Source organism: Ptychodera flava, chromosome 9, assembly GCF_041260155.1.
Source record: "Ptychodera flava strain L36383 chromosome 9, AS_Pfla_20210202, whole genome shotgun sequence".
Classification (NCBI taxonomy): Eukaryota; Metazoa; Hemichordata; class Enteropneusta; family Ptychoderidae; genus Ptychodera; species Ptychodera flava.
In genome coordinates this window covers 18,178,516-18,193,933 of record NC_091936.1, presented here as the reverse complement: position 1 = coordinate 18,193,933, position 15,418 = coordinate 18,178,516, and the positions used below count along the sequence as shown (strand labels likewise).

The 15,418-nt window shown below is 40.7% G+C and overlaps 1 protein-coding gene across 2 annotated transcripts in view; it reads right to left on the bottom strand.

The window, feature by feature from the left end:
- Positions 1–14,229, bottom strand: part of LOC139140223 (golgin subfamily A member 6-like protein 26) — a 43,999-nt gene extending 29,770 nt beyond the window's left edge. Inside the window, exons 1-4 of one of the 2 annotated variants that reach the window (XM_070709317.1) lie at positions 13,451–14,229; positions 5,027–5,170; positions 2,105–3,204; positions 1,170–1,256 (exon numbers count right to left, since the gene is read on the bottom strand). In XM_070709317.1, coding sequence (XP_070565418.1) covers positions 1,170–1,256; positions 2,105–3,204; positions 5,027–5,170 — 1,331 coding nt within the window. In that variant the 5' untranslated portion in view covers positions 13,451–14,229. Of the gene's footprint in view, positions 1–1,169; positions 1,257–2,104; positions 3,205–5,026; positions 5,171–6,508; positions 6,712–13,450 lie in introns of those variants that run through there. The other variant, XM_070709318.1, reaches the window with a different exon arrangement.
- Positions 14,230–15,418: the final 1,189 nt, after the last annotated feature.

Sequence of the window (15,418 nt, the reverse complement as noted above, 5' to 3'; positions counted from 1 at the left end):
GAATGACCTGGAGAAGGGGGTTCCGAAACGAGGTATAGGTAGCCCGGCTGGCTAAATGAGCCTCGGTTGCTAGGAAGACCGTTGAGGGCGCGTCGCGATGTTTTTTGAAAATAAAGTTGCTTGACGAACGAGGGGCTGTAAAGGGAGTCCAGTACAACACTTCCCCATGCCCTGCAACAGAACTTTGTTGCAAAGATAGGAAAACCACAGAGGACCCAAACATTGCCATGGCAGTGATCAAAAAATGCAGGGGGAGGGGGGAACTTGCATGGAATGATGGGGCGGATGTCTCAGAATATTGTTATTGATCAACGACACGACTATCACAGTGCACACCTACACACCAGGAAGCAGCTGCATTTTGATGCGAAATATGGTATGCCCGACATTCATGTTAACCTTACACTTTTCTACTCATCGTATTCTAATATTAATATTTATTAACGATAAAAAACAAGGTCAAGGATGATGCTAACATTTTCCAAGATAGGGCGACTCCCAAAACATTCGCTATTTTTCAATTATATCATACCAGTATATTGATGGTGAAACAGCGATCTGATTGGTTTAGACGTGAAAAGAACTGTGGTACATTCGTGATATACCACGGCTGGCACACGCGCGAGCTCTCGGCTTGAGCAAAAATCCTGTTTTGACGATCCATACGTGAATTTCAATATATTGTTATGATACAATAGCAATAAATCACACCCAGCGACCAATCGCTGGGTGTGCTTTATCGCTTAATTATCAGAGTCATCTGTCATTAAGCATGTGGTAAACATGATGGTCTGCAAGTTTAAGTTCTGCAACGTAATCCTGCATATATCAAGTTTGTTTTGAAAACTCCTAGAGGCCTTCCGAACGATCGCATGTGCCACAAACAAAATGCTGGGAATATTTGAATTTAGCAAACGCTGATACCTCTTTGTTTCCCATCATCTTTCCTAATTTCTTCTTATGACTGGAGAGGGCGCATCAGAACGCTGACGTCCACTAACGCGCAGAGTCGTCGTCTTCTTCTCTGAGACGAATAATTTTCTTCACTGGGTTCCAAGCGCAAAAAGTTAGCAAAACCCCATTGAAACTGTTTGTACATTAGGTAAAGTATTCAGGCAAAACTTTAAAATCAATTTTTGTAGAAATGAACATAAATGAAACACCCTTACCGTTCACATTGATCTTCTACTTGGTTTGTGTATCGAACAATGCTTGGTTTGACTTCTAGCTCCACAAACATGTCTTCCTCAACTAACCTGCGTAAAATAATAAAATCATATTTGTAGATCTGCGTTTGTATTGATCGAAGCACACCACATATACATGCTATTCGACCAGTACTGTTCAGTTTAGAGTTGTCAGGTGGTATTAATTGAAGTAACGTGTGACCCGCAACCTGCCTGATTTGGCATTGTTTGCGAGTGTTCAACTATTTTTAACCTATGGCTACCTGTAATAGTTATATTTTGAGCCAACTGAAAGTAAGGATCTAGCGAAGGAGTGCTGAGTAGAGAAGTTACAGCGATAAAACTGAAATAAATAAATAGCACGGAGGACGAGCTCATTAATGACTTACACTTATTGTTAACGTATATAACTCGTACGCATATCTCTCTCTCTCTCTCTCTCTCTCTCTCTCTCTCTCTCTCTCTCTCTCTCTCTCTCGTTGTCGGAGCGGGACATTCTTATCCTCGATGCAATACAGGCGAAGACGAATCGGTATGGATCTTCTAAATTCTACACCGTAGGTTCAGTGGTTTCTCAACACAAAACTAAATTCGGACCCATGTCATTATCTCGTCAATAAAAGCTAGACGAGGTGTGTTAAACGGTTAAACTCACCTATCCTCATTCACACACTCACTCACTCACCCTGCAGTCTCTCTGCTTCTCTCTGTATCTGTCTCTCTTTCTCCCTCCTTTGTCTCTCCCTCTTTCTCCCTCCCACTCTCTTCCCCCCCCCCCCCAAAAAAAAATACATATGCACAGATAGCTAGTCACACATTCATATTCATCGATAGATATATATCCTTTGCCATTAACAGCATTCTCGGTACCCGCAGTGTCTTAAAATTCAGTATCTATAATTAAAGACTTTTCTTGCCTGTATTTGTATTCCTCCAGCTGGACTCTACTCTCTAGATTCTTGATGTGTCTCTCATTGTCGTCGTATTTATCTGTGCAGTCTCTATACTCCTCAGTGTGTTCTTTTTTCGCTTGTTTAAGATTCCGGAGCTCTGAGATAATATCGTCCTTCGTTTTGTAGGCGTCCCTCAATTTGTCACTCAGTGAGTCTATGTCGGCCTGGATAAACGTCATTTTGACGTTTAGTTCGTTTGACCTGTCCTCCCTCTGTAACAACATCTGCAGCTCGTCGCTCTTGAGATTGAATTCCACCTGGTGGCGCTGTAGTTTGCTGAGTACGTCTATGACGCGCAGCTCGAGGCGAGTTTGTATTTCCTCGACCAATTGCAGTTGTTTGTCGACCTGCTGCATCCTTTGGTCGTCCAAGTCCATCCAGTGTTCGGCCAGGCCCAGGGCTCTCCCTGCTTTGAACAGGACATCGGGGACTAGTCTCAAAAACTGTCTGAAGTGTCCGATGTTTGAATAGGGCGCGACCTCTTCAAGACTTTCCTTGCTGTAATTGTGCGCATCAATTTCACGGTCACTGTCGATGATGCCCCGCCACTTTTTCACGAGCGTGTGCAGTTCCTTCGCCGTCTTGTTTAAATCCTTGTTATCCAATTTGAAGTTGATGTCGCTGAACTCCCTCGACAGCTGAACGAGCACTTGACTCACGCTCGGTTGTTTGAACGCATTTTCTAACATACTTTCATTTCCAAGCCCACTGTCCGGACTCTGGTTGTCCGGGGTGACCTTGCCGTCGCCGGCGAGGTCTTCGTCGTCGTCATCATCGCTCTTACGGCAATCTGCCTCGTCGTCCAGGAAGTAATCAAACAGCGGATTGTAGATGCGATATTCGAAACTTTTCCTGAGTTCACGAAGATAGTCTATATATCCAAAGAACCATTCAAAGTACGCTAGCAGCTCCTTGTCCTCTTCTTTGCGTTTCTTGGCGTTTTTATACCTCCCCGTCACCCAGTTCACCAGCTTTCGGAGATGGCCGATCGATGTTATGAATTTATTCTGATAGGAGATTTCTTGCTTGTCGGTCAGTGTCTTTAGCCAATAATGGAGCGTTTCCTTGGATAAAGATAAATCAAAGGTTGTAATCATCTCATCTGATTGAAATGTGCTGAACGTTGATTGGCTAATCATTACCAGAGTTACTATCTATCTATCTATCTATCTATCTATCTATCTATCTATCTATCTATCTATCTATCTATCTATCTATCTATCTATCTATCTATCTATCTTCTGTCTGTCTGTCTGTCTGTCTGTCTTTCCGTCTGTCTGACGGTGGCTTACCGACCGTCTATCGATTTGGGCGAAATACTCACATAGCCATCGTCCCTATTTACAAACAACGCGTACGCCACCTACGATCATGCTTTGTATGAGCACGTTCTCATACCGTGTTGGATTCGCAAAGAAGGGCCGGTTTACTATTAATATCATTATACCATATCCCTAGCGCTATATGGAGACGGAATTAAACGTTATTTTTAAAGGACCGTTTTAAATTTGGTGGCTAATTGGAGGGTTAAGTCAGACGGTTTACAACTCAGAAGACCTTACGTCGTTACTCGTTGCGTTACCTTGGCTCGCAAGGGTGTTTTTTTTGTATTTAAATTGTTTATTGGTAACATTTTCTTTAGTAACATGAACTTAAATTAAAATGAAGTACAGTGCTTAGTTATCTACAATTTTGTGTAAAATTGAAATCCATTTGCTGCAATGTCTCTCTAGTTTGTCTTGGGCAGGGACCCTCCCTGGTTATGGAGACTGCTGCGCCGACCTAATCTAGCCATGCAGACCGGACGATGCATTGCACATTTCAATACGCGAGGGAATACGATTTATTGCTTCTTTGTAAAGCTGTGTTGTGGACATTTGAACCCGTTTGAATATCATCTGAGTTAAATGAAATAACTGCACGACAAAGGTTATAAGTAAAATAGACGACAATGCTATCAATAAATACTTATCCATACTCTGACAGTAATATTCTTTGCTTCTGAATACAAACTTCACGATAAGGCCAGAGAAAGTTAAATTCTGTTTGTTGTGCTCATGCGTATTCTGAAATTCCGAAAGGTTGGCCGTTAAGGGGGTCACACAGGGAAAACCCCACAAAATTAGTATACCATTCTTTGAAAGTTTGCGCATACAACCTGCTTATTTCTTGGACTATGTGTTTCTGGGGATACAATTTTACTTCATGACATGGTTCAATGATCGTAATAAGCCACGTCGCCGAGTCATTGAGACTCGGTATCGATACATACTAAAGAAATGATCCCTAAAGGTATAATCGCAATAAGACAGCTGTAGAAAAGTATTTTGTTGGGACGCAAAAGTCATTACTTTGTTTTGCGACAGAATATCGTCAAAAATGGAAAATACTCTGCAAGAAAAGTAAGTCCCCTTAAAAACTACGTAAACCAACGCGGACACATAGCAAAGGCTTTAACTGTAATACTCTGACCTAACGAGCTGTTCGAAACGGATGAGTTTCAGAAGCCTGTGGTACATGCAGTGATCAAAGCACCGCCATTAACTACGTCATTGAGGGACTGTATATCAGGCTATATAAAGTGAGTCAACAAAATACACCACAGTTATAAAATTAACACAGCTCCATTCTTTGATGACACTTTGCAGTGCCTTGCGAATAAATATTGCTGTGTGTGCAATCTGTGACGTAATAAAGTTTGTTCGATGCATGATGTTTGCGAATTTATGGCGGTAATGTGTTGACGAACACGTACTTTTACAAATGCGACGAAATGTATTATTGGCTTGAAATGCACGATCAGTTGCAAGGGCAACTGGTGTATTTGTCGGTTAATCTCGCACACGTTTTTATACTTTCAGTGTGATTGTTTTTGAATCGCCTTACCTTCGAAAAGTTTTTTGACCCCGACTCCAGTTTCCCACGAAACTCTGCGAACTGCCGCCTCATCAGTGTGTTTTTACTCGGCCCTTCCAGCTCCTCAGTGGAACTTGACTGTCGCGACGTCAACGTCGAATTTCTGGACTGCATCTGGAAGATCATAGACGGAACAATAAGACTCACGCTAAATCATCATTGAGACTGCAATTGCCTTTCAATGGATGCATAACCTTGTAGCAACAACTTGAGGGGCATAAAGGTCAGTACACAAGTACATTTTGACAAGTGCAAAAAAAACAAAACAAACCGGTCAGGTAAATTATGAACGGCAAGAGAAGAAACTTTGCGATACAGGGCCCTTCTATTTATTGTAGTACCCTCAAGGATAGATGTCTATTCACTGTACCCTTGTGCGAACAAAGAAGTTACAAAAAGAACTGAAGCACAGAATACAAACCCTTATGATCGGTTCTCCCTAGCACAGATAAAATTTTCAACCAACTAGTTCAATTAAGAGTCCTCTCACCAACATACACTATTATATCGTGAAGCATGTGTTGAAAGAGAATATGCATGCATGGACGTCAAAGGTCAATGTGTTCAGGTCAATAATGTGTGCCCACTTATATTGAGGTACAAGCAACCTGATCATTCATTTAGATCATCCTAAGTATCAAGATAACGAAATGTTTTTGTATATATTTTTATTCCGCAAGCCGATGACATTGTCGTGTTGGAAGGAGGCTAGCATTATGATCGTTTTGATATGTTTTCGACATTTGCGAAATCCGTTACTGTTCTCATCGTGTCGCCAACACACTGTACTTAGTTACTCGTCGACTGACACAGGGGGGTTCCATTCCCCGTCAGCCCCTTGCTTGTACCACAGACCCTCTTTAGGATCAGAAGCTTGCGCATACATGTAGACCGCGATACAGTTTATGCACACTATGGTGTCATTGAGATTGGGACACAGCAGTACATTGGCCAATAGACAATGAGCGGGTTTCTGAGTTCGATGAGACGGCAATATGTATAAGTTTAAGTTAGCCCCCATGTGAATCAAGGCCAAAGATACTCCGACAAAACATCTGAAGTGAACAATACATGGCGCGCGTCGAATTCAAGGTCTACCCTTATATAGAGGATCAAAAACAACGCGTTTTCTTAAAATTAGGATATGGATCCCTATTGTATATCAATTGATATCCTAAAATCACAGATATAGGTATAGCAACGGGCAAAACTCAATATTTGCCCACGTTGAACATCAGTTTTGCTAATCAGCGCAGGACTGTATTAAGAAGTCTGTGAAAGGTAAGCTATACCGTAAGTTTACAAACCTGTAAATTGAATCGTACATCAACAAATTTCAACTATCTCATGCCATTGGGTTTATCGATTGACTACCCCTTCAACCGTGTATAAAAACCTTATAATAACTTTTTTCTTCAAAACAATATCAATAAACAGTATAGACATACTCACGCAATAAAATACACAGAGAAGCCTGCACGTGATTACTCGCAACAGGATTATTTTCAACGCTCATACTGTGATATAATATTAGTTTCAAAGTTCGAACTGGCTGATAGAAACGAAAATGGCTCGACCGTCTTCCAGATTCGATCTCCTAAACGTTGGCAGTTCGAAGATGGTTGGTTACGTCCGGCAATCTGCTGCAGTGTTCTGCTGATCGGCCGATGTATATGTGTTTGCCTTTCAGCGTCAGTGACGCGGGGACTGTCGACAGCCAATGAAATATAAAGCTGTAATTATATTTAAGCAGGAAAACGAACCCGCCGATGTTTACTCAGAAATCGATGGCGCTCACACAAGTTCAACAATGATGAGGGTAGATCGTTCTGGTGGTTTAATATCCAAGGGTATCGCTCAACTCAGGAACATTTCTAAGACCAAAATTGTTCAAAATTTGCACAACGAAGATACATAGTAAAGCGATCGATAAGTACAGAAACTGCGCTGACAAACTATGTAACGACGAGTGTTCTGCTGCGAGTCCCCACCCACCGAAGAAGTGGGCCACTTATAAAATGTAATGCTGTCATTTCTTCCATTAAAGCGGAACTCAAATTTTCTGTCATTTTCTGAGCTAATCACTGTGCTTTATTATGACTGCAATCCTGATTACAGAGATCCGCTATGTGAAACTTCGATCACGATTGTTTAGGCAGGATACAGGAAGGCTGGGTAATTTTCAGCATAAAAGCCACCATTTTGTTTCGAATACGTAGTTATAGAAAACGCCGATAAATTCGCGGTTACAACTTCAATAATACCATAAACTACCAACTTCAGTCTTTAAGGAAATGTTTTCGGTTATACGAAGTGGCATCTCTATGGCAATTGCCATGACGACGATAAAATACATCCTTAATGTAAAACCTAGTGCCTACGGCATACATTCGAAACGTGAAGACGATTTCTCTGGTGTCGATAAGGTATTGTCGGTCTATTATAACGTGGATATTTATGCATCGAAACATTGTCATCATTGAATTGCCCTAGCACGCACAGGAGTTTGTTTTTTTTTATTTCTCGATCCACTTCCTTACAATTGTCTCTGCTGCAGACAACCGACCTACGGTAATGAAAGGGTCCAAGTTAATCAATCTCTTTGTACTGGTGTATTTTACGGTCACCGAACAGTCGTATAAATAGAATAAAACGCGAGGCAGCCTGTTTGAGTAGTACTAGGATTTCTAATTTCTAATTATAGTATTATGACGCAAATGTCTCGGAGACAACCGTAAAACTGCGATATTCTCCTCAGCTTTTCTGTCACGCGACCTGAATTCTGAATTTGTTCAGTTCCTTTATCTAGTTCCCCTGACTGCACTTATACAATGCCATATTGTTTCAAAGCTACTGTTGCCGACGGCCCTGGATGTTTCAGTTATAGTACCAATACTATGCAAAAACGAACTTCAATTTGAATTTTCAGTAAACCAGATGCAAATAATACGAGTCACGAGTCAAGGACGTCGATACAGCCAGCCTATGAAGATTCATATTGGAAATAACATGATGGTGTTCGCCTGATTGTTTATGAGTGTGTACAGCCAAGTGTTAGAAGTTATTATTTGAAATACAACAATAGAAACGCTTAAACTGTAGGCAAATATCTGAAATATCACTGTTGATGCCTCGACTGCATGATACGCACTCTGTGACAGTCCGTAGAAAAGACCGCACATCCGACGGTTGGAACGCTACTGAAAGTCATCGAAAATTTGTGAAGGAGACGATAAAGTTTAACGAGGTGGATTTCCCAAAGTCAACGTTAATGATAAATCGTGAGGTACAGTTAGCTCGGTTCTCGCGATTGTAAAATTACAGTACCGTCTGTTTGTTTAGTTTCCTAACGACGATGAAATGACGGTAGCCAGCTTGCAAGAGATTAAAATATTAAAATTCTACATCACGTCTCGTGTTGTCGCTTTGCACGTTCGCAATTTTAATCGGATGAGTTTAGCTCGTGGGTAGGTCTTAGACATGTGTTGCTATGGTTTCCAGACAACGCTGATGTCAAATTGTAACCATGTGTTGTGTGAACAACTCAGCGACGAAAATCTCTGCAAGGTATAATTGGTGTATGAAATATGGCGGTGAACTAACCCTACTATTAAATCAAATTTACTAAAACCTCGTTTGTTTTTTTCGATTCTTTCAATTTTGCGATGATTCCCTCTGCTGGCATTAACTTCCTCCGAACAACAACTTATTAAAATATATTGAAATATTTTGGGATACATGTTTCAGGGTGTTCAGCAGATCCTTAGGTGAGGTACCAGGTCAGAAAACAGTGAAGATATTTATATTCCAGGGCACAGAGCATATAACCTAATTTTCAAAAGGATTTTATGCATACCGGGGTTCAAATATGGAATAGTTTGCTTCGGGAAGTTGAATTCAGTTCTCCTCTTCAGTTATTAAAAGAAAATTGTGAACGCCGTCCTTTTGGATGTCCGTCAGAATTTGAAGAGTTATGTGCTTTGATTTTCTGTGTCTCTTTTTTCTTGCATTTTTTCTTTCTTTGTTGAAATTTAACGGTTGCCCCCATTTATATATAATTTTATCTGTATTTTTAATGTACATACTGTAAAAGTCTATTGCTTGAGACTGTAAGAAGAGCTATTCCCTCAGTTGTCTATCGAGATGAAGTAAAGACTAAATAATAACAACTATGTCCCCTTCGGTAGTATATCGGAGTTAGGTTTTAATAGATCGGCCACCGTGCACTGAAAGGTTAAACTGTGTAACTGTTCAAAAAACGTATATGTACACATTATGCAATTCACACTTCATAACTACACAGCGTTAACTTCTACGCATAGTTTACTCAAGGGAAACTGTAAACTGTAATCTTTCAAAACCAGGGGTCGCTGTGCGTTGAGTCTTACTGGAAAGCAGATGAACGTAGCGCCATTCTCTGCGTTAGCTCTGTGGATAAAATGAAAAGTTTCGATTTTTACAACAATGCTAAGATGAAAAGTTTTAGCTTCTAAACAATTTCAATCAGCGTGAGTACACATAAACTATGAAAACAAGCGAACAATTGCAATCTCTTGAGAATCCGAAATCACCTTTTCCCGACGTGCATTCTGCCATATGACTTCTCGATTACAATGGTTAGTGATTGAAGATGCGTTATAGGCTAAACATGATAAAGCTGCATGATGGGTACCTTGTGTACTAATTCTGTTCCTTCGCCTAGTTTGTTTCACGTTTTCTGCGTGTCTATAAACAGACGAAACGAGGGAAAGAGACAAACGACGATCCTCCATTGAAGACAAAACACGCATTGTTTTCATATCATTTCTTCTAAACCTTTCCCCCGTGGCATTATCTATCGCCAATGCATGTATCTCGGGCTACCTCTGAACGGCCCTGTGGCACGCTTTTGTCCAGCGCCTGCGTAGAAGACAATCTTTTGTCATGACGGTCCTTGGCGACAACAAAGAACGCAAGGAGGATATTCCCATTTGAATTTAAAAAGTTCAGAATCTTTCCAAACTCATCAGGGATGTTGTTTCAGTCAGGGTCACCAAAGCAGTGATATATTTAACGCGCAGTATATGTATACCCTAATGACAGTCGACGCGTACAGAAGAGGAGCTTATCGAGAGAGCCACTAGGGAGAATACTATTGTGCTAGTACGCGGGTCATGGCCCAGACACAAATCATGAGACACAATGAATTTTAAGTGCCCTGTTATACACTGGAAAGAGAACATTAAGGGCACTGTCAACGCTAAAAGCAAGGAATTCGTAGGGGTTACAGAAAATGGTGCTAAAGCAAAGGCTTTCTCGACTTCAAGTTGTTGTTGACTCACGAATGACACCGACGACGAGGCTGAATTCAACAGCTCGATGTTTTTGACTATTTTGTTTCCAGACATCGTCTGCTATTGAAAACGGAAATTACCGTGCACATTATGACATTTACGGTTGCTGAACTACGATATGTGTAAGCCATCAATGGTTATACCGTAGAACACAATGTTCTTATATCAAAGTGAAAGTCTCAGAGTACACTTGTACTGGATATGTTTCACGCTCGTCAAACTTTGGTCGCATGGCGGTGACAAGAAGTGACTTGCAAACTTAGCATAAAATAGAGCTGTACATTTTATCAAAGTCACCATCCCTAAAACAAAAAAAAGTTTTACTGGTCTAGACTGAAGTCTAGTAGAAGAAGTTGATATTTAATTGATACCGTTTAAAACATTTACATATTCTATACCCTTCCGTTATCAATAATGATAGCTGCCTTGGTGTCGCGAATAGCCGACCCTTTGTCATCCATATTTACTTAACCGACATTTAATCTTGCAAACTCTTTTAATTGGATTCTCTTGCTCATGAATGAAAGTATACTACCGAATTTTACAAGCCTTAATGAGGATACGCCTTTACATTAACATAGATTTCTAGTTTACATAAACGCGCAGCATGTTGGTTTACCGATGTTTTTCTCAAATCGGCCACAGTGTCCAGCACTTTGCAGGACAAATACAGCAAATTTGATTTGACTCAAGAGTGATTCGAGGGGCTATTCAACGCGCCGCTGCTAATCCTTTCTCGGCAAGATTGACAATGAGCTCATAATTGTGCGAGATAGGTGTGACACGACTAGAGATTCGAATGAGTAAAATAACGAAGGTGTGGTATTCAGACGGATCTCTATATATTTGTGTGGTCGATAGGATAGTCGTGATTGAAAAGACGACACGATACTCCGTCTTTCCCGGCGCATCACCGCGATTTGAGATGATACGTCAAGTCCATCAAGCTGACATTACATAATGAATAGCGCGGTTTCAATTGTGATGATTTCGTGTTCTCCTATGATAATTTTTGTGGGTCGGGGTTTTATTTGTTGCTAATTATTTCTACTTTTTTTCTAGAAATTGTTAAATTGGTAATTTGCTCCGCAAACGTGTTGACTGTATCTTGTTACAGTGTATTGCGTTATTCGGTATACGTACATCGAAAAGTGTCTATTTTAGTTCTATGCATAACTGATGTAGTAGTTACCAATTCCGCGTTTTGAATGCTAGCATCCGCAATACGTATAGGTTTCTGTAATTTCCTCGCGTTGCCTTGGTTACATTCGTCTTCAACATCACGGTGAGCTTTCTGCGCGTATAGACGTATAAATGAAGTGTGCACTGGTAGTAATGCGATATTTCAGACTGGCTTGCGTCATAAAACGGCGCCAGTTTGTGACGCAAGTCTATTACACATGATATATCGCATTCAAAAGAAAAATATCTATTTTCAAGGTGAAAACTGTCATGAAGCAGGTTGCCTTATCGTCAGATCTAGCTCTACTACTTTTAGCAACTATATAGGTAGACAGGAGAAACAGCAATTCCGCTGTACGCGTCCTCCGAACCTGTTCAGGTGAGATGAAGTGTAACTGCTGTCGATTTCACTGAAAATAGACTTTCTAGGTGTAGTTTATTAGTTAAGTATCATTTGCGCTGAATGGATGTTAACGAATTGACAAAGATTCTATCGGATGGGTTCAATTCTGTGAAATTGACCATTATAAGGGGGCAATTTATTCATTTCCCATGGAGTTCGAAATGTCAACATTGATCTATCACTCATTCGAGTCATTGATAACGTTATGCCCGAACAGCATGCACATATGTAGAATTGGTGTACTTTATAAGGCTGCGCATTGAGCCAAATCCCTATACAACAATTGTATTCTGGAAGCGTTGTATCATCAGAGTCAGTTAACATATGTCATCGGCGTTGAGCTCGTTGCAAATCACATAATTCATGACGCACGGGAAACCAGTCTTAATTTAACGGAACGAATCATATATCAGGTACCGAAGACTCAGTTTCATGACTTACCACAACGGAAAAAAAGTCTATAAAAACCACCATGAAAATAGCCTTAAACATTTTCATCTGTGTCTGAAATTCTTGAACAGGTGAATGGAACGGAAAAAGTTTATAAAAACCACCATGAAAATAACCTGAAATTTTTTCATCAGTCTAAAATTCTCGAACAGGTGACTACAAATTAAGTATTATTAAATTTATCACAAATAGATGAAAGTCTCGTCAGCAATTATTGCACATGAAAACTGGGTGCGATTTTGTAAGAAAATTAAGCTATGTTTACTGATTAAACAATACGGTGGATTGTCAATTTACATTGCGACAAAACCAATTTGATTTTGGATGCGCGTTATCGTCACGATGGTGGTAGGTCTTACACGTTGGCATGGTTACGCTGAGTAGCGTACATCGAGTCGTGTCAAATCGCAACTTCAAGGTCATGTGAGGTCAGGCACTGAGGAAACTGAGCAATCGGAGTGAAATGACACATTCTTTGCTAAGGGAACGCCTATCTTTTCGCAAGGGCCACCGTCATAGTTCAAGAACATGTTATTCGCGATGCACTGGAGAAAAGAAAGTAACTATTTCGGCAAAATCGCCGGCAGAAATTAATGAACAGTCGCCGGGAAACTTCCTGATAGACTGGGGTACTATCCAAGCAAAGGTTTCATCGAAAACACCACAACAGCGCGATTGTTTAAAACCCCGGAGACGAGCGATTACCATTCGTGTTGATTATAGATCTCCAATGTTTGTAGGTTACACCAATTACCTTGAAATATACGAGTACTAAACATGCGTGTATGTCAACATTAAGATACATTGCGGAGTTGTCAAGGGGCTTATTATTCGACTGGGAAAAACTCGTAGACCGTGTGATAGTTAATATTCGAACGTGTACATTAAAGTATTCGTGTGTATTTATGTACATCACACATGTTTATGTATTTATGTGTGCATATTTGAAGATGTGCCGAATTCAACTTGCGCTCTTCCTTATGGTGTACTTATCCAGTTGGCCACTTTTAAGTGAGTATTACTTACCCTGCTGGCTTGAGGTTAACCTTACACAGTCCGTAAAATATGTGGATAGCCAAATTCAAGCGATTTGTAGCCTATATCCTTAATAGTTCTCTAGCTGTCCAGTAAATGCAAGGTTTATCCGCAGAATTGTGGTACATTTGGTCGAGACACTCGGAATTGTATAAACATAATACCGGGTTCCGGATGAAATGGTTGGTTTATGCAACTGCTCTCAGATGTATCATGATGTGCTGGATGGAAAACCAATTTCCCGTAACTCCAACGGTTAGTGTGGTACTGCCGCTAGATTTAAGTTCCTATGGCGGTAGAGTTAGCCGGCCAGAAATGTGACATCCCGCGACTTCGACGACATGTTAAACGCGGTCAGCAAACATAACTGCAATGTGAACGGTCCCAAGTTACCTGTGCGGTGGTTTACTTTACGCGTGCGTAAATACCTGAAATGACGCGCAGTCAATGATAAGATCTTCCCACTGCCAAGAAAATACGATCGCCAAATGTCTACACTCCCCGGCTGGCAACAATAAAAATGATCGTCCTAGCCACACAGATAATTGAGTAATCCCCACGCATTATACGTACTACTTATAAGGCTGAGCGACCATAGGCTGACAAAGTAACACGGCGAAAATACAGGATTACAAAATTAAAAACTGTCGTCTCTTCGGCTGTCCGAATAAACGCGAACAGAAAACGCTAAGTTGTTCTTGTAAACGGAACAATACAGTTCCTTTTCTTCTTTGGGCTGCTCTTTTTGTTGACGCAAGTAAAAGAGCAATGAAAAAAAAAAGTTGACCAACCGGAGAACAATGTTTTTGTCATATTGTGAGCCTTATTGGAGGTGATGGCTTTTGAAAATAAATAACGCAGTGAATGAGTAACTGTCGGTGTAGCGTGGCAACTTTTGTCAGGCGTTGTTAGGAAAGTTCGCTAGTCTACTCGATGGGTACAAAGAAACGCCAAGATTGAAATTACAGGGTAAACAAGGCTACTGTCGTCCTTTAAACTTTGAACCGTTTCATGTCTCCAGAATCCCCTCCCCCTACATCAATTTTCCATGAGTTATGTTCCTGATACCGTTTTTTCCTTCCGCGTGTTAAACCTCCTCTATGGTTGGGGACTGGGTTGGGGGCAAAGAATTTGACATTTGCCACCTGGGAGTGTGATACTGTAGATGCGCGGTGATATGAAACACTCCTGGGCAACCACCTATCATGGACTTCGAATAGTACGTAAAACACGACGTCGGCGAGTAGATTGAAGTGTTGTAAAATGACCACTGAGGGAGCACCTACCCTCGACAAAGTTGACAGAAACACTTTGTCGAGGACCTCTCGTACTTTTGATCTCGCAAAACTTAGATAAGTTTTGGTAGATGGAAAGTATGGTGAGATTCTCAACGAGTAAAGTAGAAATACTCATTAAAGTACAATGATTACGGCGGAAACTGCCAAAAATGCTCAATTTTGACGATTGAACATCTTCAATTAGGCTTCTGATTGTCTGCAGAGCTGCAATGCTCGGAATATTCTTACATCATCTATTAATCCCGTGTCATCCATGATAATCATTGTCATTGATTTTTACATGTTAAAATACTGAAGAAAGACATCAATCAGGACCATATCAATCGATGAAGTGTAAGCACCAATTCAAACTGTGTATAGTCATACACGATCATTATTACGATGTTCGTGTTCCAGTTTACTGAGATCAATTGAAGCCTGGTTACGTATTGATCACAATACGGTGACGAGTGTTCACCGTCAACGCACCGATCGAGGATTTTCTCATTTTCTTTTACACTTTTTGTTTGTGATTGCAGATACACAGATGTGCTTCCTAGGAGTTGGAATAAAATCTGTCAACTCTGGCCACAGACTCTAGACCGCTAGAGTCTACGTATTGGCTAAACTGAAGGTTCACTATCATGGGCCCCTTTCACAATCAAGACCTTTGATTCTTTAT